At 45.5% G+C, this 26454-nt stretch overlaps 1 protein-coding gene across 1 annotated transcript in view; it reads right to left on the reverse strand.

Moving 5' to 3' along the window:
• Positions 1-26454, reverse strand: part of SLC52A3 (solute carrier family 52 member 3) — a 64185-nt gene that overhangs the window by 10498 nt on the left and 27233 nt on the right. The window contains exon 2 of the mRNA XM_085619561.1: positions 2663-2786. Coding sequence (XP_085475687.1) covers positions 2663-2786 — 124 coding nt within the window. The remainder of the gene's footprint in view (positions 1-2662; positions 2787-26454) is intronic.

A 26454-nucleotide genomic window follows, 5' to 3' on the forward strand; every position in this document is an offset into this window, starting at 1 on the left:
CCGAGAGGCCCGGGTATCCGATGGGCCCTAACCCTGACCTGTAGCTGGTACCCTATCCGCCCCATGCGCGGCCGGGGATCTACACTCCCGCCATCGACCCTTGCCCCTCCCCTCCCTAGACCCTTCCTCGCGTCTGAGAAAACCTAGCGCTGCGACAGGCAAGGAAACTGCTCCCCGACGTTAGCCACACACTGACTATAATTCCAGATATGGTGCACTCCCCAGTTTACACGTCCCCAGTTCGTTTATAGTACTTAATTGGCCGCGCTTCACCGACCGGAGGGACAACGCACTCAGGGGATATGGATATTCATAGCAGCCCTCATGTAATGCGGCATCCACAGCGTTCGTCAGTGGGATGGGCCTAGACATAGGATAGGGCGGGGACCCTGACACTCTAAGCTTGTGAGATCCGCTGCACACGGTGCTCCAAGGGCACATGTTTACTGTAAATCTGTATGTGCAAATATCCGCACTCTGTTTACTATAAATGCCAATAAAAAGAATTTTCAAAAAAAAACACGGTGAAACATTTCCCCTACGGTGTTAAGATGTGTCACAGTGACAAAAAAGTGAAGCCATACGGCCTCAAAAGGCTAAAATATTGAAAGATAAGTTCATATAGAGAAAGTATAGATTTACAATTCCTAACTCCATATCTGTGTACTATGAAGATCCATATATCGCCAAGGTACATATATGTGGAGTTAGGTATAAAAATCTATACTTACCTTTCGATATTTTGGATTTGACATTTTGTCCTCAATAATTGTATACCTTGATATTCTAGTTTAGCTACTCAAGGGCATACATACCCCTTACATCCCGTGCTTTATACTGTAAAGAGAGGCAAATGTGCATGGGCAGGTCCTGGTATCAGCTCTGCAGATATGTGGCTAAGACGGGCCTCCAGCCTGACATGAACCTTGTTCAACAGTCCTAAGTCACCTCAGGTACATTTTTTCTATTGATCAGAACGTCTTGGCAATCAAGAAAATAATCCAGCAGCTTAAGATTTAGGGCCACATGTATCAAAAATCAATTTTGCACTCCCTAAATAGCACATTTTAGGTAATCCATATTTAAGGAATGCAAAATGGTATGTATGAAAATAGTGATTACCTAATAGCAATTCCTACAGAGTCGCAATCGCAATTAAGTAATCGCTATTAGGAAAATCACAAATTAGGAAATGCAAAACTAAGGCCTCCCTGAAGCACCCCCAAAAAATGTGCACATGTAAGGCTCCCACATGCCCTAGGGGCAAGTGTGCGCTACATGGCTCTTTAAAAAATGCATTTTATGTGCATTTTCAAATATTGCACATGGTTACCATCGATTTGAAGTCAATGGTAATAGCATTTCCTAAATGCTCAGTTTGCATTTTTGGAACTGCTTGGTAAATGTGCTTAGAGAATCGCAAATTGCAATTCCATATTTGTAGTCGCAATTTTAGGTAATTGCAAAAAATTGCAACTACCTAAAATGCACTGCCAAAGCCTTTCATACATCTTGAAAGGCTATTTTGCATTCACAAATGGCCTAATTTTGTGAATTGCACCGTTTGTGAATGCAAAATAGGTTGATACATGTGGCCGTTATTTTTTTTATCCTGCCACAAATAATTATTGGCACATATATTAATTTGGACAGATCCGATCCCTGTTTGAGTCTCTTTTACATCAGTGGCTTTATGAAGCCCCCTTCTCAATCTACTGCTAAGTCTCTAGGTGCCACGAGAATCTAACCACTCAGGACTTCACTAAAGTCTTAGCTGAATAGCAAGGTAGAAGAACCCAGAAAGCCAGAAATGTCTAGGAATGACCTTGCTGCAATTGTCATCAATTTCAATTCTATTTAAAAGGACACTTTTAAAATCCTGGTTTCCTGTCTGGAAAATGTAGTGAAAGGCAAGTTTAGAACATTAGTTGGTTTTCCATATGCTACAATCAGAAAAAAATCAGTCTTTATGAACGTGAAATGAAATACAGGATATTATGTGGTAAAAGCAGCAACTCCTCCTTAATTTCAATTGCGGAAGTTTAACTCTGTATCCTTGCAGCAGAGAGGAATTTATTCACTATAAACTTGCTATAGTGGGTATCTCGCTCAAGAATTATTTAGAAGACCACAGAACCTCATGGTTCTGTGGTCTTCTAAATAATGGGCCTTTTGGTCTTGACAATCGAAGTGACACCTTCCTTAGAATTGGTAAAAGCTTTCTTCATTGATACCGTAAGGGATATTTGAGAGGGAACACATTATGAGAATATACCTGTGCTACATAACCATGTAAAGTACAATACATTTTTTAAGAGCACAGGTTCAGAACTATTGTTTTAACAGAAGACAGCACACACACCAGGATACATTCCTTCTCTTTATTCACTAATAATTTTCCATTGTGTATTTATGCAATGTTTATGTCTTCGTTACTTTGTTAAATTTTGTAAATGTTCTTGTATTTATAATTCCCTAATATGTGATCTATGTGTTTCGCTACATACGTTTACCCTGCTTCAGGTTGAACATTTGAATTGTATTCTAGAAAAGAAAACAATAACTAATTCATTTGTTTGTGTGGTGTGGTTAGCTTCAGAAGAAGTAGAGAGTGAAGGTAAAGAAGTAGCCCTTGTGGGATTAGGTGGAATGAAATACTTACAATGAGGGCAACACCCCACTGCGAATGCTGCAGAAACGGACAAGGACTCATAACGGCGGTCGCCATGTTATAGGCCCCAAAGGCTGTGCCAGCCAGAGACAGGGCACCCAGCAGTGGGAGAGACCTGCAGAGAATAAAAGACATCAGGAGTGAACTGTAATGTGAGAGAGAGGGAACTGCAAAGAGTAGACAGCATCACCGAATAGACAGGGATCTACAGGAGGCAGAGAATGCGAAAAAGAGACCTTTCAGTGTAGAATGAGGGAGAAAAAGAGAAAAAGAAGCCTCATCAGAAAGAGAGAAACATATGTGAGAGAGATACGCCAGGGGAGAAAGAGAACAAGAGGGGGCAACAGAGATCCAGAGCATGAAAGAAATGACCAGTGACCTGATGAGATTAGCCAGAGTCAAGAGAAACACTTATTTACCCTCCTCCAACACAATAATTAAGGACAGAACTTGGGGCTGGGCGGCAAAGAGTCATCCATCAAAACTCATCAGATTCACTGTGTGGCCAGCACTTGGGACCCCACCTCATTTATGGGTGGTGGGAGTGCAGCAGATCCATTGGCCGTGCAAGCAGGGCCGTCTTAACAGAATTATAGGCCCCTGGGCAAAGCAGTGGACTGGGCCCTGCCTACACAACCCCTCGCAGGAATAAAAATGTTTAATGGAAAATTTGTGTTAAATTCTGGCCTGCATGGGGCCTCTAGGCTTGTGGAACCCCCGGGCAACCGCCCAGTGTGCCCATGTGTTAAGACAGCACTGGTTGCCGAGCCTCAGCAATGGCAAAGCCACAGCAGACTTTGCCGACCAAAATATTCTGCCCACCACACAATCACTGTTTAGGGGCGGTCTTCCAACACTATGACACACATTTGTTTGCTGTTCACGACCGCCAGGAATAGCATGGTAGTGCCATACAAGAAAAAAGAAATAATGTTCCTCGGGGTCTTGTTTAAAACACTTGGCACGTCAGGGACATTGATATGCATTTCCAAGAAGGAAACTCACACTTCAGAAGTCTGTCATTGGAAATGAAAAACCACAAATCTTATGGTAACCCACCATTACATGGTGAACCTGCCCCTATAAATTATTTTTCATCCGAAACTGATGGCACCTTCTCAATTCTGGGTTTGGCGGCATGCAAGCTGTGCCTGGGCCAGTGGAGGCAGTACCTCTTTCTGTCCCAGAAACTTGGCGGTCCACTCACCAAATTCTAAGACACAACCATACTCGCCAACTTGAAGAACAATCTCATCGTGTGAGGAGGGGGCGGGCCATGAAGGGGGCGGGGCCTCCTACAGAGAAGTACCTACAAGGCACTTTTGAGCCCTTCCCCCAAGCCCCCCCCCCCAAAAAAAAAGCTTGCTGAAGCTGGTGCCGATGTCCTGGGGTGGTTTCACACCCCTTAATGGAAGGCGGCTGTTCAAAGCCTCAGAAAACGAACTGGAAAACCACTATTTACAGTGGTTTTGAGCACGTTTTCGCTGCCAGCGTGGCGATATCGGCTCCTCACTGGGTGACTGTGTGATGGGAGCCGATATCGTGTGTCACACAGTGGCACAGTGCGAGTTGGCAGGAATGCCCTATGGTAGGAACTACATGAAACCTGTGTACAGATGAATGAAAAAGTAAAATTTGTAGGCGAAACACATAGATTTTGAATTAAGCCAGCACGATTAGTTTGGAAAAGGCAGAAGGACAAAATAAGGAATGACAAACTTATCCCACAAGTAATCTTCAATCACCAATCAAACCAATAAGCCGTTAAAGGTCTCATAATGAGTGGCATATTAGGATAGTTTTAGGTAAAGTTGAGTTTTCCACAAATTGGTATTATGACTAGGCTTGACTAAAATGTAATTTTTTTTTTCTCCCTTGTCTCTGCACATTATTCCTATTTTTAAATGTTATTTACCATAACCGTATATCCTTTTCTCTTGACCGATGGCAAACCTTTGTGACAATTGAGCTGATAAATATAGGCCCCATTTTTTATCCCTATATGCCATTTAGACGTAGCATAAATTTCAGCTATACTCTATAGAAGAAATGCATATTTTGTAATTGCTTATTTGTTATTTGATTCTAACATTTTGTAGGCAATCGAACTTGTACATATATACATATGTATTTATATATATTTTTTTGTTCTTAGGCGTGTTCGTCCCACCTCACATGCCCTCCCTCGCCCTGATGAAGGTGTAGCCCCCGTTGGGTCGTGACACCGAAACGCGTGTTGGCGTTTTTTAAGCCCACCGGGCTCCTGAAACTGTATTCACTGGCGTTCTTAAGCCTACTGGGCTGCTGAAATTCTGTCCAGTGAATTTGAAAAGCTGAATTTTCATCTAATCACCTATTGTTTTTATTTGTGTATTGATGTGATTTGATGTATGATGTTGTTTCTGAATGTGTAGTAGTATGATTGTGTTGTCTTGAGGGAGTTGTTGTGGGACTGTTACCAGTTTCATTCTTATGAATTTGTAATGTTTTCAATATCCGTCTTTGTCTTGTGCCGTTATTCAATACATCTAAAAAGAGAAAAGAATAATTTTTTGTATCTATATATGTATAAAAAATAAAAAATGATTTAAATCTAGTGACATCCTTTCTGAGTTGCCGATTGTCCTGGTTTGCCTATTGGTTGTGAGTATTAATTGTTTGGACCCTGCACCGGGCCGTGTTCCATTATTTACTTGTTGGCAGGTAATTTCCTTCTATTTAGGTAAAATGTAAATTACCCCATGATAATATGCATAATTTCAGGAATTTCGTGTTGATGGAAGAGTTATGAAATTACGCAAGAATGCTGCTGTTTGTGACAAAATTATAGCATGAAAGCAATGCAAACAACCAGAACACGAGCGGCTATTGTTTGCACCAATTGTATTTTTGATGCTATTTTTTTAAGTGTGTGATGAGTCCACATATCAAAATTTGAAGCAAGGATGCATTTTTGACTAAAATATAGTGCTAAATTATGGATTTGCATTTCACGTAATGACATGTCATTTTACCCAAATTTCACAAAATTACACAAAAAAACTGCAAATATCACACACCCCTAAGTATGACCCCCATAGTAATACTGCACATGGTACTAGGAGGGCCACTTTTAATCAGAGTCTAAGAAACTGTAACAAGGGGTTAGAACCTGCACGCAAAGTGGTAGCCGAGGAAGGTGTAGCAACTTGCATTGAAGAGACTAAGGTGAAATTGCAATTGTGAGAAGCAGAAGAAGGGATAGCTTGTAGCGGAAGGTGGTTGTGGTGAAGCGGCAGAAATGCTTTTCAGAAAGAGTGCTGTCGAGCATAGAAAGAAGATTATTTTAGGGCAGGTGAAGATGCAGGAAACAGGGTTGTTTCTGGCCGAAGAGCCTTCAGGTTTCTGCAATGTGAGAAGGGGCTGCTGTGGCAACGGGTTAAAAACCTACATTGTGGGCATTGACCCTATATTCCGCTGCAGCACACCCTCTCATCGGGTCGTTACCCGCCAGCACCATCCTGCATGCAGCATCACCATCAGAGGTCCTGTTTGTATTTTCCTTTTTGTGGAATGATGGGAGAACATTTGTTCTTGTTTACTCAGGGTAAAATGGGATTTTTATGGTTGCTAAAGGGATGATATTGCTTTAGTTGTACAGTGGGGGAGTGATGGATATTCATAGGGCCCTAATTAGTAATGAAAATGTAGTTGTAAACAAATGCTTACCTCAAATTTGCCTTTTTCATGACTGCCAGGAATGCACAAAAGTATTCCTAGCTTGCATAACCCAATGTATGTATATCGGGAAATCTCTGCCACGATTACAGATATCTCATCAGCTGTAAATTTCAGTCACGCGGTGGGACAGTGGGTATTCCATGGTGTGATTTGCATTGGCAGTTTCAGAACTCTCACAAACTCATGTGGTTGCCGGAATTCCCAAATTCTGTTCCATTCGCTTTCCACCCTGAAAGAGTGGAAATTTACTCCAGCACAGGACGTCCATGAATCCCTGTCCAGGTTGGGAAGAAGAATAGATCAAAAGGGATTTCTCCATGGGATGAGTATTATCCCCCAGAGAAATAGATGAATAAGCAAGCATATGAAATGCAATAGGTCTCACATTTATGAGACTTTGAGCTATTGGCACTGTAAACGTCAATAGCTTAAATTCTCGCAAATGCGAGGCCTATTGAATTGCAAATTTTGTTTGTTTCTATGTGTCCCATGCCGAGCGGGCGCTTAATAGAGGCTACGCCTCTTTCTTTAGATGACCCGCATCTAAAGTTAGGGCCATGGCTTCTATTAAGTGCAAGTGCGGCATGGGGCACTCGGAAACAACCCACAAAAGAATATTTGTAAAGCAATAGGTGTTGCATTTGCAAGAGTTTAAGCTATTGTCATTTACAATGCTAATATCTCAAACGCTCCTAAATGCGAGACCTATGGCATTGCAAAGAAACGTCTGCCATTGTCCGGGCTGCTTGGAAAGTGAAAGTGCACATGGCGCACTGAATGTAAGGAAAGCACGTCGTGCCTGCAGTAGGGCAAAAAACCATTAAAGAAAATAGTGCTTATAGACTAAAATACAGACTGTGTAACAACCGAAATAAAAGGGCCAGTCCTCATGGGAGGTTACAAATGAAGACAAGGCGGTACTAAGGAGGGACTATCACGCCGATTACCGAATCCGAAGCCAGCATTTACAAAGGACAAAGACACAAGCCAATGAAAAATATGGGCGGACAGTGGGCAGACTTTCAAGTGCATACTCTAATACAGCATACCTCGCAGAGCAACTCATGCGCTTCACAGGATCGACCTAAAGAAGGGCCCAGCACTGCGGAGCAGCAGATAAGGGGTTATAAGGCCAGTTCAATTGATCTTTAAAACTAGCGAAGCAGTCCAACGGCACCCTCAAGTAAACATTAGCAGGCTTAGAGCTACTCTTTTGTTCTGCATTATTCAAATGACACTTTTGCCATCCATGGCTCCACGCACCACTAAATTGGAGTAAATACAGTTACGGTAATAGGCAGTTTGATAAAAGTCCAGAGAGCGAGAAGGTGTATCAAAGTGGCCTATTGTGGATGGCTAATAAACTTCACATAGTTGTGTGCGTGATATTAATAAAACAACAACAAAGTTACGGCTTCACTTAAGCTTTTGTGCAAATTAAAAGTTTGAAAGATAAAGAGGGAAGGCATGCAGCACAAGTAAAAACACTCTCTCGGGATCTCAGTTGAAATGCATTGGTTTTTATAGCACCTATTGAGAAGAGGACCGTCGAACCCAACAGATGTTAAGGGAAACGAACGTAGCATCTGATTCCATTAGCTCTAAAATTGAATCTGCGCAAATCACTCTGCCGTGGCTAGCAATGCGCATGTTTCAGAAGGAGCCTAGCTACAGTCACCGCCTCTAATCTGGCTACTGACAAAATCAAAACAGCCAATCCTAAAGCCTGTTGGGTCCAGGACCAATAACCAATCACAGGCTAGACGAATCAACAGACCAACCAATCAAAAAATATGGTTTTCGCATCGGGGCACTGCTACCAATCAGAGTCCGTTCTTTTTTTTTAACTAGGCTATTCGAACTTGGACCTTTAAAACTCGTGATTCAAGAGGGGTGGGATTGATTTTGTACAGAAGGGTCGCAAGTCACCAGCGGGATGCAGACGCCGCATGAGGAACCCCCATGCATTCCTCTACGCGGTTTGCGCTGTGAAGTCCGGAGACCAGTACCTATGAAACTCGGGACTCTTTTCGGGATAATAGTGCTGGGATCTGTACATGTTGCTGACGTTGCTCCCTGGGCGTTGGACCTTGGAAACAGGAAAACACAAGCATTTGCAATGCAATAGGTCCCGCATTTACTAAACTCTTGAAAATTTGAGACCTATTGCATTGCAAATGGTTGTTAGGAAAAGCAGCCCATTCAGCGTTTTTACTTTTATTGGCGGCTGTGCCCCTTTAGAAAGGGGCATGGCCACCATTAACGTGAAAGTGCCGCATGGGGGTCTTCTACAAACAAAAGTAAAAAAATTTGAATAAAAAAACATGCAAGCGCGTTCGGCACCACAAATAAACCAAAGGCGCGGCTGCCACTGTGGCATCCATGCTATGGAAAAAATAAATGAAGCCTTACAAGATAGCGCGTCCTGTAAGGGGGGTGAAAAGCATTTAACAAAATAGTGCTCAGAGGATGTAATTAAAGCCTACAGAGCAACACACACGTAACAGGGGGCATCGTCATGGGAGGTTACAAATGAAGACAAGGCGGTAATATAAAGACTATTAACGAATCAGAAGCTACCATTTACCAAGGACAATGAAACAAGCCAATGAAAAATATAGACGGGGAGTGGGCAGAGCTTCACCTCGATACTCCCAATACAGCATGCTAAGCAGAGCAGCGCATGCGCTGCCCAGGCTCAACCTAAAAAGGCACATTCATAAGGGATTCTATTGCTCCTCTGCAGACATCTCTGCTATAGAACAATCACTTGACCTTCCCAGAATTGTGAATGCTAACCTGTACCTGGTGAAACTTTCCTGGCGTAATCCTGGGAATTATGTAGAATTCCAAAAGTAGAAATTGTAGTCAGGAGATTTCCATATGCATGTACTTTTTGTCTTTTTTTTGCGAACCGGACTTGTAGCGTGGTGTGATTATGTGCTGTAGGACCCTTGTGGTCCATGGCGAACCTCTTACACTGGTACGTAATCAGTTGTGGTTTGTCTAGCTGTGGTCAATAAAGTTTATGACGCAGTGCGTTCAGTAAACGGCTGCATACTGAAAAATAAAGACATATGCTACAGAACTCCGTGTGTGGCGTGGTCATCTACTTGCTCCAGACCTGGGGAGGATGCTACAGGGCCAATGACTGGGATGATCCCAGGATATTTCTAAATTTTACAGCAGAAGCAATCAGGTTTAATTTCACAGAATTTTTCCCCAGGTCTGGGCTGGGTGGTTCTTGAGTTCAGGAGGCAGGTTGGTTCTGTGACTCGTTTTATGCTCCACAGGGTAGACCTCTGGCTACCGCCAATGTGGGGCTTGGGGTATAGGTTTGTTCCTAAGATCCCAGAACAGATCCTGGAGGCCAATTTCGACGCACTCTGGACCAAGTAAAAAGTGCAAAATTGGTCCGCATGGAGGACAACCTTTTGTATGCACGGTAAAAATGTTGTACTTTCTCAAAAAAATCAAAGTGGAATGCCGTGATTCAGAGGCAAAGGGTGATGCTGGTGTTGTATAGTAGTATGTTTCTGCGAGGAAAAGGAGGACTTCACAGCTGGCTATGAAGAAAATAATGTTAAAACAGAGATTGAAGTGGGTGGGGTGGGGCGACATTTTAAAGCTTTATTAACTTGATCAAAACAGTTCCTATACTTTTTAGTTAAAAAACAATCTGAGATAAGAGAGAGGCAGCTTTAGAAGAAACAAGCCTTCCCTCCAATTTGCCCGCTACCTGAAAGAAATGTAAATATGTGCAATTGGTTAATCAGCAAATCATTGACCGTCAGGTAACACACACAAACATCTGAAGTGATCGGATTAACTAACCAAGCTGTCCTACGAGGAAAATGCATTTCCCAGAAATACATTTAAGTTGCATTAGTTTTTTAGGTCTCGCCTGACCCAGCACATGCGCTGGTCTGGCAATACTTTTTGAGAGGGCTCCAAAAAGTCCTACCAGGCCAGCCTAAAGCTACAGTGCATGTGCGCGGGCGCGCGCACCGCGATTTCTTTCACTTTCGCGGCCGCTTTGATGTTTGATCGCGATCACTTTCGCGGCTGTGTGGCCGCTTGGCATAGCCAATAGGTCTCGCTTTTGGGACCTTATAAGTATTTAGTTATGCAACTGTTGCATGGCTACTTATAAGGTCCCAAAGGCGAGACTTATTGGCTATGCCAATGCTTGTCATTTATGGTGTGTGTATTATATATGCATTTACCTGTAACGGGACAGGCGAACAAATATGTTATAGAATGTTTTGTTCTTTTTAACCATGTCTGTGACCGGCCCCCAATACTTGCTGACCCCGCCCCCCATTGTACAGATAATCACAGTTTCCATACTCAGACCTGCCAACTTGTGAATTTCTTTCCACGAGTGAGGAAGGGGTGTGGCCACGAAGGGACAGGGCTTAGTGCCGAGCACAGCCCGAGGTACTTCTAAATTCACAGCCCCTCCCACGACAAGCTGCACCCCTCCCACGACACCCCCACTTCCCTACCTCCCTCCGCCGCCAAAAATCAAAATAAGCTTTTGAGGCTGCCCCTATGTCTTGGGGACGTTTCACACTTTGTAATGGACATCGGCTGAGCTAAACCCCCAAACAATTAGCTAGAATCCCACTCTCTGCAGGGTTTTCCAGCTATTTCCCATTGTGTGATATCGGCTCCTCACCGGGCGACCGTGTGAAAGTAGCCAATACATTCGTGGCACCATGTGTGTTGGCAGGTCTGCATGTTTTTTTGATCCACTTAAAAGGGGGTCTTGGGGGGCAGCTGAGCGTAGGGAGGTCTGCCCCCTGGGATGTTTGGGGAAAGGGAGTGGCGCGGTCCTCTGCTCCGCCCCTTTTGGGCTTTTTGGGCTGTTTGGGCTATTTTATAGCCCAAGGGATATTTAGGTCATCATTTTGGGTTTCCAGCCACCATTTCGTAGTATTCCCGGTGGCTGGTTGTAGGCTGTTTCAGCATTTTTTCAATTTAGTCAATTGAGGCCCCCCCCCCCCCCCCCTTTTTTCCTTTCCCTGTCATGTCCCGGCTCCCTTTCGTTGGCAGTGCTTGTCCGGAATGCTTAGGGTCCCTTAGAGCGGCATGGCATTTGCCGAGTGTTAGTGAAGACTGGGAACTCCACAGGGAGGAGAGGCTCATCGCTGGGGCGGCTTGCCTGTGACGTAGGAACTCCATAGGAAGGCGAGCCTAGGCGCTGCGACGGCTTGCGTGTACCCTCGGCGCTACTTGACCGCAGGTGAGAATCATGTGGGTCCCGTCTCCGGAGAGCGAACCTGATGGGGGTATGTTGTCGCAGGCCCCTCATTAGGAGAGTATGGCTGCGTTTTCAGCCTCAGGGTATGGGGTGAGGAGAGATGATTTCCCGTTCGGGGGTAGAAGGGGTGCAGCCTGAGTTTGGCTTCCAAAGGCACATCTCTAACCGGAATTTCGTGTGGGGGCTACAAAAAATTTGGGGGGGTGGTTTATTCTGCCATCATCTTTCATAGTTTTTAGGCAGGGGTTTATAGAGGGGGTGAAAAACACCAATGCCTCCTTACAAATTGTGGTCTTCTTAGGACCAGGGCGGTATTTTGGGGCAGCTGTGCGTGGTCCCGGGCAGCTGCCTTGGCCAGGGCTGGAACACGCGACAGAGGGGGGGCTGGACCCCCTTAGAGCCCAACGGGCGCTTACACGCTTGAGTCTCTCCCCCCCCTTCCTATTACGATTGAACCTTGGTGAGCTACAGCAAGCGGAGGCGGAGGCTTTTCAGATGGGGGGGCTGAAGGTTCTCTGCGCCCCCCCTTTTCTTTAAATTCTGGGCTGGCAGAGCTGCGACCACAGTGATGGGTCGGCATGTCACGCTCATCTAATTATTCTGAGCATTACTTCATATCCTGTAAAGGGGTCAGCTCATTATTTTTCCTCAGAGTGGAGTGACTTTTCTTTCCCCACTATTGGAGGGTTAGTCGGGTAGGTGCAGGCCCCGGTTACATTGGGATGGCAGATTAGGATATAGGCAGGGGCCAGCACAACGGACCATACATTAGCGGCGGGATCACTTCTGCAGCTTTCCTGACACAGGAGGGCACTGTACGGCTCCATTACCCCGTGGTGAAGAGAAGGCTGGGCCCAGTACGGCCAGGCTGGAGCGTCAGGGGACCACAAGCTCATTGCCCCACGTAGGCCCCGTATGGCTTCGACGGTGCACCAGGTCAAGGGGGACAGTACTTACCCTGGCGGAAATTGACGGGAGGGTTATGGACCACAAGATCTCTGCCCCATATAGGCCCCGTACGGCTTCGGCGGTGCACCTGGACCACAAGATCACTGCCCCACGTAGGCCCTGTACGGCTTCGGCGTTGCACCTGAACCACAAGACACTGCCCCACGTAGGCCCCGTACGGCTTCGGCGGTGCACCTGGACCACAAGATCACTGCCCCATCTAGGCCCGTACGGCTTCGGTGGTGCACCAGGCAAAGGGGGATAGTACCCCCCCCTGGCAGCAAGCGACTCAGATAAGCAGCTTTTAGGGTATGGTACGGCTGGAAGGTTATGGACCACAAGATCACTGCCTCACGTAGGCCCCGTACGGCTTTCGTGGTGCGCCAGGCCAAGGGGGACAGTACTCCCCCTGGCAGCAATCGATGCGGTAGGGACCACAAGATCACTGCCTCACGTAGGCCCCGTACGGCTTCGACGGTGCACCGGGCCAAGGGGGACAGTACTCCCCCTGGCGGAAATTGACACAGAAAGCACTTTTAGGATATGGTATGGCTGGAAGGTTATGGTACGGTTTTCAATGTAGGCGCAAGGGTAAAGGTGGAACGCTTTTGGGGGGAGCTATGGCACAAATGGTAAGTGGTGTGCTGTTTGGGTCACAGGTTCAAAAGATAGGTTTCTGGTTCCTGTCGATGCTGTCAAAGTATGATGAGGATGAGCACGAGGGTAGGCGGGAAATGCTGCCACGCATAGGGGCGGACACATGGAATATCACGATCTGGACTATGAGGGAGTATTTAGTGAAGATAATTTGCAGGAGGCACTGGGGGAGGGGAGGGGATCTCACCACTTTGTTCATGACATTTTCCAGGATCACGCATCGGGCAAGAGGACAGAAAGGTCAGTGGCATCAGGACAGCCGTGGAGAAGCTGACAGGAGGTGAACAAAAGGGGACAAAGGGCAGGCTACAGCATGGACACCGGTTCTATCACCAGGTAAAAGTGCAGCAGTATAATTTGGGTGTCGGGTGGAATTGAGGAAGTAGCTTTGGCATGAAAGTTCAAGATGGGGTTAAGGTACGAAGGAAGGAAGGTGCTGCGCTGAGGACCATAGGCTTACACAACGGGAAGGGCCCGTAGCTGTGGTTATACGGCGTAAGCTGGCAATTAAAGAGAAAAGCTGATACTGGTAGTGCTGGCAGGAGCCTTCATACCGGAAAGGCACCAGGGATTTTGTAGGTAGTTAGGCAGGCTTACAGGCCCCAGGGGTACACTTTCTATTACCATTATTATGGTAGATGGCGGCAGGGATATAGCAACACAGGCAGGCGTATGGGAACTGCTTCTAATTCTCCTAGTAACTTGGATCTTTTAATACGTTGGATTGTGGCGGTGTAGTGCCACAAAATTACGTTAATGGCCAAGGGAAGCGGCTCACGCTTGGTCCGGGGATTCTCAAGAATGTAAGGGTCAGTAGTGGCTTTCCATTCAAGGTTATTAAGCAGGGGGTGGCTCGCTTGGAAGGTGTAATGGAGGAAGGGGTCTGTGGCGGCTACATTTTTCCAACTGGAATGTCATGGACGACAGGGCATTTTTGGGGTAACATGCAACTGGGGAAAAGTGATCATTGTGGGGTGGCCAGTTTCCGCTGGCTGCCTGGATATCTTGGGGCGTTCAGGTGGGTCTTAGGGGTAACGTTTGACGTCCGAGCCATTACGATGGATTCAGTGCCCAGTGAGGTTGTTTACATAGTGATACGTCCGCCATGATTAGGATCAAGGGGGTTTTGGGTACGTGGGAGCACAGGAACAGATAGCTGGACACGTTTTAGAGCTGTCATATTAGGACAAGGAGATCTAACCTGTGGCCACAGAGGTCTGGTTATGGTGGTGATAAGGCAAAACACAAAAGGGGATCATAGGTGATTTGGTGATTTGGGGCACCAGAGCAGACAGCTGGACCCAGGTTGGGGGCTGGCTGTCAAATACAGCTGGACCCAGGTTGGGGGCTGGCTGTCAAATACAGCTGGACCCAGGTTGGGGGCTGTCAAATACAGCTGGACCCAGGTTGGGGGCTGTCAAATACAGCTGGACACAGGTTGGGGGCTGTCAAATACAGCTGGACCCAGGTTGGGGCTGTCAAATACAGCTGGACCCAGGTTGGAGGCTGTCAAATACAGGCCGGTGAGATGGAGCCTGAGGCCATGGCGGCCTGGTTACTAATGGTGATAAAGCAAATGCGGTTAGTTCGACAAGTCGCCCAGTACGGCACTAGCATATGCACGAGGAGTGCAGAGTTGACCTTTGCGGTACCATTGGCAACTTTGTGGATACATGGCCCAGAACGGATTTAGCACTGGTTCAAAGTGCTGCCAGAGGTTGCTGGGCAGGCTTGAGGAGCTCAGAGTGCACTTTTGGGGTACCATCTGAAAAACAGCAGACAGGTGGCCAGTACGACAGTAGCACATGCTGGAGGAGTTTGTGTTGATATTTGGGGTACCCTTGGCAACATATAAATCGAGTGACCCAGAACAGCACTGGCATGCAGGAGCATCAACAATGATACTGTGGCCATGGAGGAACGGCTGATTGATGGCTATTAAAGCTGACAATCCTGTTACGAGGTGCCAGGGGAGGCTTGACAGTTATGGAAGGCATGGGTGAACTGGGGGAATAGTTGATAGCATGAAAGTCAGCCGGATCAGCACAGTGACATTGAGGTCGGTGACCATGGAGGTCCTGTGTTCAGGTAGGGATTAGAGAGGATAAGCCCAGTTCCACGGACTGTGGAGGAGGCTGGGCAGTGCTGGGAGCTCAGGGGCACACGCAGAGCACTTTTGCAACAAGGAGAGCAGCTGGACTTAGTACGGGCGGCCACTCATGGGCATTGTAATTGATACTGTGGCCAAGGGGGCATACTTAGCAAGGGGATAGATTTACCGAGCATTTGTCCATGAGCTGTCGGAAGGCGCGGGACAGCGTTTTGGGGTAGCTAGGGCCTGGCTCAGGGGCCCGTGACAAAAAGGGCGGACAGTGGGTCCCGGTATGGCGCTAAATTTGTTTTTGGGTTAGTATGCGCAGGTCAAAATCTGAGGGCATGGTATCAGCGTGTCATGCGACGGGGGAGGGCTCGGACATCGCTTATGCTTTCTCCGGCTCACAGTTGGGTGAGTGCCTGTAAGAGGTACTCGGTTACAAGGCTTGCGGGGCTGCCCTGCTTTGCAGGGAACAAGAGAGTCATAAGACCAGAGTGAGGATTAAGATTGGTACAGTTTCTTTGGCATCTTTTTGAACAGGGACAGTGGCTTGTGTGTGGGATAGCAGAGTGGTCCGCAGCTAGGGTAGTTTTTGGTCAGGGATACTTCACATTTGCCAGACAAGTGGGTTTCAGGGTTTTTGGGGTTGGGGTGGGGGTTTTAGGAGTGGGGACACCCCATTTGTTCACGCCGGAGACTGTGGCTCATGTGCAGAGGTTATTCATAAAGTTACTCATGTGTGGCTCTGGAGACCCCTATAGTTGTGGTTTTTCCCCGCTCCTCAGGGTGGTTTTGGGGGGGCTTCCCTTTGGTTATGAAGTGGTACGGTTAAGTAGTATGCTTAGGGGTAGCCTCCTGTGGAAAGCATTCATACAGATTTTCCACGCCTACAACAAATTGGAGAGGTCTTGGCAGGGTGGCAGGGCGTAGGTATTTAATTTTTATGTTTGCTCTGGGACGTGTAGCTCTTCCTTGTGAGTAAAGTGGCACCGGTCTGGGGCTTGTCAGGTCACAGTGAGGGGGCAAAGGGGCGAATCGGTCCAATGTGCCGTGTTGCTGTGGAGCTGCAGTCACACAAGGTCTTGGGGGTCGGGGCATTGCGGACATGGGGTCTTGGATTGATGGGCATGTAATGCTGTTAGCAATGTGTACCGGTCGGGGGGGGGGGGGGGGGGGGGGAATGTTTCTAAGATATTTCGTTTCCCGAAATATTATGGTTGCTTTTCAGGAGCGGTTACAGTTGGAAGCTCTGGGGTGTCTGTTTCGATATTGGGGGAGTCATTGTTTATATGGGAAGACCAGCAAAAAAGAGGGGCAGACTCGGAGTTCCTTGGCCCCGCTCCGTATTGTTTGCACATGGGGTTGTATAGGAGAAGGGGGCCTGTGGGGGAGGTTGCTGCTACCCTCATAAGATATGTTGTTCAGGGCGGGGGGTAGGGGTTAGGAATTTACATACAGGTGAGTTACGCCAGTGGTCGAGCGACGGCTAGGTGGGTTGAGTGCTGGCCATGCGGGCGTGCTATGGGGACTTTACACATGGAGGCAATAGGAAGTCATGGAAGGGGTCCATGGTGCCCGGACGTCTTTTCCCGAAGCTCATGCGGCTGGCGTTATCTATGATTCGTAGGTATTTTTTAGGGGGTTTTCGTGGTTTCCTTTTTCTCATGGAATCGGTTGGTGTCAGGTGCAGGTTACTTTTTCGGAGGCTCTGTCGGTTCCCTGGTTTTTTGAGGGGCAGAAAAAGGGGGTAGTTCACCCCCCCCTTTTTCTGGGTTGCAGTTGGCAGTCAAGTTGGCATGTTTTAGCCAAGTTTATTCGTTATTGACAGAGGCAATCCAGGCTGAAAGGGAACGGGTAGACAAGTTCACGAGGTAGGATCTTTAAGGTGTGTTAGGAAGTTAGGTTAGTGACAGGTTAATTGTCGTAAAGGTTAAGGTTGAAAGGTCAAAGGTAAAAGGGTAAAGTTCAAAGGTCAAAGTTCAAAGGCAAAGGTTAAAAGGTCACACCAAGGGCGAAGGGTATTGTTCAAAGGTCAAAAGCTAAAAGGTCACAGTAGGTGGTACGAATTGCAGGTTTTAAATGTTGTGTGGTGGAACCTTAGGGGTGGGGGTAGCGTAACATAGGTAACAGCTTGTATAGTGAGGTTGTAGTTTTGTAAGGCAGTAGGCCAAGGGCCTTTTAATTGTGATGTGCACCTGTTTCAATAAAAGTGACCTTTTACACACTATTTCGGTGTCAGTGGTCTGTGCCGGGCCCCATATTCCCCAAGGGGATCTTGGAGGGCAGCCAAGCGTAGGGAGGGCTGCCCCCCGGGAAGTTTGGGGAATGGGAGCGGCGCAGGCCTCTGCTCCACCCCTTTTGGGCTTGTTGGGCTGTTTGGGCTATTTTATAGCCCAAGGGATATTTAGGTCACCATGTTGGGTTTCCAGCCACCATTTCGTAGTATTCCCAGTGGCTGGTTGTAGGCTGTTTCAGCATTTTTCCCCACCCCCTATTTTGGTTTGCTCCTTCGGTGGGCATTTACTTTTCCTGTCTATCAGTCTGGTTTTTTGTGGTAGGCTTTGCTTTGGAACAGGTGTGCAGGGGTTATATGCGTTGGTGTTAGGGTTGTCGCTTGAAGCAGGTGCAGGGGCAGTTGGCAGTCAAGTTGGCATGTTTTAGCCAAGTTTATTCGTTATTGACAGAGGCAATCCAAGCTGAAAGGGAACGGGTAGACAAGTTCACGAGGTAGGATCTTTAAGGTGCGTTAGGAAGTTAGGTTAGTGACAGGTTAATAGTCGTAAAGGTTAATGTTGAAAGGTCAAAGGTAAATGGGTAAAGTTCAAAGGTCAAAGTTCAAAGGCAAAGGTTCAAAGGTCACACCGAGGGTAAAGGGTAACGTTCAAAGGTCAAAGGCTAAAAGGTCACAGTAGGTGGTACTGAATTGCAGGTTTTAAATGTTGTGTGGGGGAACCTTAGGGGTGGGGGTAGCGTAACATAGGTAACAGCTTGTATAGTGAGGTTGTAGTTTTGTAAGGCATTAGTTCAAGGGCCTTTTAATTGTGATGTGCACCTGATTCAATAAAAGCGGCCTTTTACACTCTATTTCGGTGTCAGTGGTCTGTGCCGGGCCCCATATTCCCCAAATTCATGTTTTCCTAATGGCCCGAGTTTGATGTGTATTTTTCTTACTCACTTGGGTGAATAAATACGAACCAAGATGTGGTCTGTCGGCTTAAACTGCCGACTTTGGTGCAGGAAACCAGGGTTCGAGCCTCGAGGTCGTGTCCACATCCTGTGATTCTGGGCAAATCACTTAATCTACCCGTGCCTGAATGTGTAATGTAAATACGGTGCTCATGAAAAGCGCTCCAATACCTTCGGGTCGAGTTCGCGCTATATAAATATGCAACAAAAAAGAAGAGAAAATAAATCCATGAAACAAAATCTTCTCTGGGGTGATGCCATTTTTGCTCACCAGTTCTTGGGTACAAGGCTCCCCTGGAAAGGGGGTGGGGGGGCAGGTAGAGGTGAGCAGGAAATTGTCAACCCCAGCATCCCTGATCTGCTATCAGCAAGTCGGTGATAGGGCATATGGAGGTGCCAGTTTAGCACTGGCGCTGCATCTGCAGGGATGACTTTGCAATGCAGTGGCGTAGCAAGGGGGGGCCGCGGTCAGCCCCGGACCGCACAAGTTTTGGGGGCGTCGGCCTCTACCCCTTACCTGCAGCCACACGGGGCAGCAAACGCAGGATTCGTTCGCCAGCACCCCCCCCCCCCCCATTTCACCAGACGACGGAAAATGTATTATTTACTTATTTTTCCCACCGCTCTTACCTGCACGGGCCACGGCTATGGTTCAGCCGTTATGTGCAAATTGACTAACAAACAATTTTCAGAGTCTGGCTCAGCATCCCTGGCACTGCTATCGCCAAAAAGGGCATTTATCAAATTTGAAAAGAGGCTTTTGTGCTTGAACTATTTACACTCAAATTGTATTTAAAATATATATTGACAGCATGCCTGCAGTAAGATTGGGTGCAATTTTGTTTTGCATAATAGTCAGGGTCTCATGCTATGTTTATTACTTGAAATGGCCAAGATTACGCTTTTACACCACATCGCATAATTGAGATTTAATTCGGGAAAAAATCCTTTGGCCGGAGTACAGGAACAATGTAAACAGACCGAACATGAGCAACTGTTGTTTGCGTCAAAACGATCCAAGGATGTAGTTTGTGCTAAAATATACTGCAAAATACCAGATCAGCATTTTGCATGATAACACGCAATTTCATGTATGTTTTTGACATTTCAGGGAAGGAAATTCTGCACATTTCACTAAGGCTTAACATACCTTCCTTAGCCGAGCTGCAGTTTTGCAGGTGTTGCTATTGATAATGTGAATTAGCACCTGCACCTAGCACGAACAGCCATTAGTAGAAATAGCAGCGTCCTTCAGTTTCTATTGCAGATCAAAGAATGGTTTTCTTTTGCGAGGGTGTGTGGGCTGTGGGTGAGTATTTCAATTTTAATGAGTTATGAGGTATTTTTGGTGGGTGAGGCAGAAGGACTGTACCAAATTACTTGCAAATTTCCTCAGTTCGGTGCTCAGGGAAGAAAGTGCTTTTGTATGTCTTAACAGCCAATTAATTGCCTTTTTGGGTTGTGTTAGGTCTATGTTCAGAGTCCTGTCTTAAGGTGTGTTGGTGTAAGATGGCCACTGGTATGTCTTGGCCTTTGCTCTTGTGACTATTGTATGTCAAAATATCAACTGTAAAAATATCAATCCGCTACAGTATACACCGCTCAATATTGACTTTCTCAATATTGTCAAGGCCAGCGCACAAAGCAGAATATAGATATGCTATAGTAATTTCACATCTACCCACCTAGATGATATTGTGATAGTCCATGTGCTGCAGTCAGTAGGTTGCAGTTTGATATTTAAAAGTCAGTCCTGTGGTACCACTGTCTTGTGAACGCAAAAAGGTTTGGGAGGTACCCGAGTACTTGGAAAAGGGATGGGTATAGATACTGAAACAAAACACAAAGTTCCCTTTTCCTTCTACTCTGAAAACATGAGGATTCGATCCTCTCATTGAATTGGTTAACTTATACATTCTATGTATGATTTTATATATTTTTGGCTGTAAATTTCGCAACCTGGTGAAATTGGTCTTATTATATCTCAGTGTATGGCCTTACTATAACTAAGTCAACCAATCCAATGAGAGGATCGAATCCTCATGTTTTCAGAGTAGGAGGAGAAGGGAACTTTGTGTTTTGTTTCAGACCACTTTCTTGTGAGCCTATATATACCCAAATATATGGCATGTTGGGTTATTTCTAGAGAGCTGTCTAATGTATTTTGGTGGAGGTTTGTGATTTGTTGAGTGCTCGGTGGGCTTGAAAGCCATATGAGGCATATTAGGGGTGCCTTGGTTTTTCCATTGATTGTTTATCACCTGACCACAGGGCTCTTCAATCAGTCCAATCTTGTTTAATGTCTATATTAGACCATTGATCTCGCTTCTTAAAACCTATAAGATCACAGTTATCAACTATGCAGACAATACTCAACTGATTTCATCACTTAAGAACAATGTGACTCAATTTGCAACTTTCAGGCTTGCATAACGGACATCTCAAATTGGATGAGTGTACATTCGCTGAAGCTAAATGGAGGGAAAACAGAGCTTCTTTTGTAAAACTTTTCTTAGAGTTTTATATAGCGCAAACTAGACCAGAGAAATCGGGTATCAGAGCGCTTTACGTGAGCACCAGTTTTGTTACACATTAATTTTTATTAGGCACGGAGAGATTAAGTGATGTGCTGAGAATCACGGGATGTTGAGCGTCGTTGCCGAAACTCGAACGCAGTTCCCCAGCTTCGAGGACAACCGCTCTAGCCGTAAGGCTACATCCTCTCCCCTCTCCTTCTTTGTTGTTCCTCTGGTATGGTTCTGGTTCTTTTGCCTTCTAATTTCTAACCTTATTCTACAGAGACTCCTTTGGGTGCTTCGTAGAAGGTTTGGAACCTTGGAGTAATTTTGGACGAACATCTTTCACTCGAAAAGCACGTCAATGGAGTAGTATGGGTCTGCTTTGCTCTTCTTCCGAGCCGTAGAAAGCTTTTTCCAATGTTACCTGCTCAAGCAAAATCTCTAGTTGCCAGGTGTGTTGTGCTTAGGGGTTTTCACTGGTTACCCATTGAACAGAGGCTCCTCTTAAAATCACTTTCATTTTATTTAAAGCCCTCCGGAATAAGGGCCCAAAGCCATTGCAGGCCAGGCTGAGGATATATGCTCCAGGAAGGTCGCTATGTTCAGCTACAGCTAATCTTGTTCAACAACACAGATTTAGTAGGGTGCGTCAATGGGTGTGAGCTTTTTCTATTAAAGCTGCACAGGTATGGAATAATTTACCACCTCAACTAAAATCTCAAACCGATTTGTTTAAGTTTAGGGAAACCCTTAAGACCTGGCTTTTCCCAAAACAATAGTGATCAGGAAGACAGTAGGATGGCCACTACCGCTCGCATTGAGAAACCTTTCATTCGTCTCGAGGTAGCTGCCACTCGAGTAGAACCTCTAATCGAGCGGCAGAAAGAAGCAGCGCCCTCTTGCACTGCGCATCATGCCGTTCGTGCTGATTTTCCAGCATGGGACAAACACCCAGTGCTAAAAATCAGCCCAAACGGCGTGACCTAACGCACTCCGCCGTTTGCAGAACTCCGCATAGGGCAGCGGAATTTTTTGGTCACTTCTGCAAACTCCACCCACGCCTAGTGCATAGATGGAAAAGGCCTATTCTTGTTTTTTTTCTGTTTTACACTTCTTAGGCTGTAGTGTGGTGGTGTCTTGGCTGCAGATGCATCGAGATCCACCACGGATGGTGAGCTTGTCTGCAAGATAAGCAGGGGTGCAGCTAGTTTTGAAGATGGTGAGGGCCGGCGAGAGGAGCCAATGGAGTTCCATCATAAATGGAATGCTGCGTCTTCCTTTCACTTAACATTGTCATTTAGGTGAACAGTACAGACACATTTTCACCGCATTTAGTTTGCTAGATTCTCTTTTTGTCCACATCTGTGACTACATCATACTAACTTCTACAGTGCAAGATTGATTTATCCGCTGCTCCTGAAAGAGAAATAAACACAGAGCAGATTCTTTGGTGTTAAACTAGAAAGAAGAAGAGCTATTGTTCAGAAACTGAGACGTGGGCTGCACAATCAGAACAAGCATTTGCAATGCAATAGGTCTCGCATTCACGAGAGTTTAAGGCATTGACATTGTAAATGACAATGCATTTTATTTATGTATTTGTTTTTAAAACAGATAAATAAAAAGCATTGCCATTTACAATGCCAATAGGTTAAACTCTTGCAAATGCAAGACCTATTGAATTGCTTGATGTTGCAGCGGAAGAGGAGTGAACGGGGAGGAGGAGGAGTCAGCTGCAGTGAGCTGTGCCGATTAAAAGAAAGGTGCTACTCGCCGAAGTCAATTTTTTCAGTTTTGTAAGATTTTGGTAAGCAGCACAGCTTGCTGCCTGTGGCTCGCTGCTTACTGAAAGCTTACTATTTAAAAAAAAAATAGAGTTCTGCGAGCCACACCTTCCTTTTCTTCATCGCGGCACACCAAAGTCTATTTTTTCAGTATTGTAAGATTTTAGTAAGCAGTGTAGCACGCAGCCTGTGGTGTGCTGCTTACTAAAAGCTTACAATATTTAAAAAACAGACTTGGGCGAGCCGTGACTTTCTTTTCCTATGTGGCGGCTCGCCCAAGTCTAGTAGTGTAAGATTCTGGTAAGCTGCGTAGCACCCTGCCGGTGTTGCGCTGTAGGTGAAAATCATTAAAGAAAAAAGTGCTCACACACTGTAAAGAAAACATATGTGTAACTACACAAGTAAAAGGGCCAGACTTATTGGGGGGTTACAAATGTAGACAAGGCGGTACTAAGGAGGGACTAACAAGCCTATTAACGAATTAGAAGCCAAAATTTACAAAGGACAATGACACAAGCCAATGAAAAATATAGGCGGAGAGTGGGTGAAGCTTCAATTTCATATCTGAATACAGCATTTCCCGCAGAGGAGCGCATGCACTACTCAGGCTCGACCTAAAAACGAGAGCTCCCAATCTGGCTTTCGCGTGTCACAAAATTACATAAATCTAGGTAAATAACTTAACTTCACTACTGCTCATTTTCCATGAGTTTCAAATTTAGGACACCTTAAAGTCAGTTAGTTCAGAATGTGAGCTATACAAAACCTTCATTAGTAAATGGTTTACTACAGTGCTGCGCCAAATATAAAAATAGTAGCCATACTCATATGGCAGATGGAAATGTCTCTAGGCTCATTCATTCCACCATCACGGCAATCAGGGTACGTTAGTTCTGAATCTTTCTAAGTTCATGTTTAGAATTTATTACTTTCAAAACATAGTACCCAAAATAGTAATACGATCTAATATACCAATTCTAAACACAAATGTTGAAGAAGTTTTATGTATTTTTATGATGTATGTTGTGTAATTTACATGGCAAATCTTTTGATGGCTTGATTAGAGGTTTGGCTCTTTGGACCAGCTCAGATCCATGGCTCGACCGTGGCTAAGATGTCCTTATAAATTTGTTGGCTTGCCACCTCTACGTGGGTGAGTGCTATAGGTAGTGTTTGAGTTATTTACACGAAGAGGGAGGTGGTGAGAAGTGATTTGTTTTCCATTTGAGAATCATTTTGGTGACTTTCATCACAGTGTTTTGGGCCTTTTAGACATTTCGTTGTTTTTCTAATACTGAAATTGGTTTTCCAAGTCCCCTGGACTGTCACAAATAATCACGAGGTGGTGAACTCGACTCACTATTTCTTTCAAATAACCTTTTATAGCTTTTTAACATTTAAACAGAGCAGTACAGGGAGTACATTCACAATATTATTTCTTTGCATGAAGACAATTCCATGGTTATTTCAAGGTGGTTTATCACCATCTTTCCCATATTCTTTTAAAGCCTGCAGCAATTGATCCCATAGAACCGCAATGAACATTTTTCTCAAACCCCCCGTTTCTGCTCCCTATAGAACGCTTTACTTTCCGCTTCAGACCATTATGTCAAATCTTATTCCCACGCGCAAGTAGTACATTCGCTGTGGACTTTCACAGTATAGTTATAGCTGGTTTAGCCATCAAAAGTGCAAGATCTGTAAATTTTGTTGTAACTTTGGCTTTTCTTTGATCTGGAATACATGCTTCATATAGTCTAGATTTACTTTAACCTTCACTAAATAGATGCTGCTTAGCACTGCACCCCAGAACTAGCAGAGTTTAGAGCAAGCCCACATCACGTGCTAAAAGTCTGCACATCAGCAGTCGCATCTGGGGCAGTTTCCAGTGGCTTTGGGGTAGATTTAACTCAGTTTATGTGGTGTGAGTTAGGTCCTGTATAGAATGATACATTGGATGAGTTTAAAGAGGGCATTCTGGAGGACTTTCAGCCACTCTTTGTTATCATAGACACACCCAGAGTGTGCTTCCAACTGATATCTGAGTGGCTGTAGGGTAATCCTGGTATGTTCAAGCATAGCTTTGTAAGACCAAGCAGCTAGCCTATGGCTATGTACTATAGTATACAGGGTTTGTAAGGAAGCATGTGTAGTGGACTTAGTGTGATTTGTCTGCACAACTTCTTGAGTGAGTGTTTTATCCTAGCATAGAAATTGGCCTTCTTGGAGACCATAAGTACCGGTCAGCATCTGGAAGTCATGGAGCAGTCCATCCTCAAAGAGGTCTACTATTGTATGTAAACCAACTTCTTCTCACCGCGTCAGCTCTTCAATTACAAGTGTGTCCAATCTTGCTAGAGGCCCTACAGGGGAATGGATGATGCATATGATAGTGTTGAATGTGTGTACGTTAAGCACCATTTCAGGCTTACAACTGCTGACTGAACAAGGTGTTGGGTACGCAAGGAGGTATAGAGCCCGTGAATAGTATTTTAAAGAGATCTCCCTCTCAGAGCTGGCCACAATTAACCCCTGTATCACATGGACGATGGCCCACCAGCAAATAAGCCGCTGACTGAAGCTGACAGCATGCTAATACTATTGAAAGTCAAGGGCACCCATACCACCCTTGTTAGGAATTATTTTCAGCTTGGCCAAACTCACGCTTCGTCTCCCACCACTCCATATTAGTTCCACCAATAAGTAATCCAGTTGTTGGAAAAAAGGTGTTGGTATGATCAATGGTAGGTTTGCAAAATAATAAAGGAGGCGGGGGAGCATTAACAATTTTGCTAGTGCATGCGACCAACCACCTGCCGACAATGGCAGAGTAGACCAGAAGGCAACAGGAGATCTTGGGCCTCATAGAGTCCCACCCAGATTGCCATCAAGTAGATCAGCCTGTTATTGATATATATGAATCCGTAAATATTAGAATGGGCAGGGTGCCCATTGTTACATCTGGTCACCTAGCATAGACCTCTGTTATGTTTGGATGGGGAAACATACAAATTACTTTGGTTGACTCACAGGCCAGAGATGCTATGAAAATCTTGCGTGACATTCGCAAGTCGGCAGACACATCATGAACGTGGAGCAGCATATCATCTGTGTACAGGGAAATATCATGCATACAACCTATCGGTGGAATAACTCAGGCCGGTCCCTGGTGGTACAATTTTATATTCAGAGTTTTATCGCAAACGCAAATAGAAGTGGAGATAGTGGGCACCCTTTTCTTGAACCCCTGGCTACTGTGTAGATGTCTGATATGTTGCTGCCACTTCTGGCCTTAGCCGTTGTGTAAAGAAGTCTGACCCACTTGATTATTTGAAGACCAATTCCATAGCTACCAAACACCCTGATCAGGTACATCCAATCAAGGGTGTCAAAGGACTAGTCAAGAACAAACGCTAGGCAGGCGAAAGTGGGCCTACTCTAGTAGAACAGTCTCATGTTCAGGGAAGTCTTCCTTCTGGAAATTAAGGCATTACGGTCTTCATGAATAAACTCAGGCAAGGCGGGGAGTAGCCTGTCTGCAAGAAGTTTATTCATGAATGTTTATTCTATATTTAGTTTTAAAAGCTGTTGGTACAAGGAGAAGTTTA

Source organism: Triturus cristatus, chromosome 7 (genome assembly GCF_964204655.1).
Source record: "Triturus cristatus chromosome 7, aTriCri1.1, whole genome shotgun sequence".
Lineage (NCBI taxonomy): Eukaryota > Metazoa > Chordata > Amphibia > Caudata > Salamandridae > Triturus > Triturus cristatus.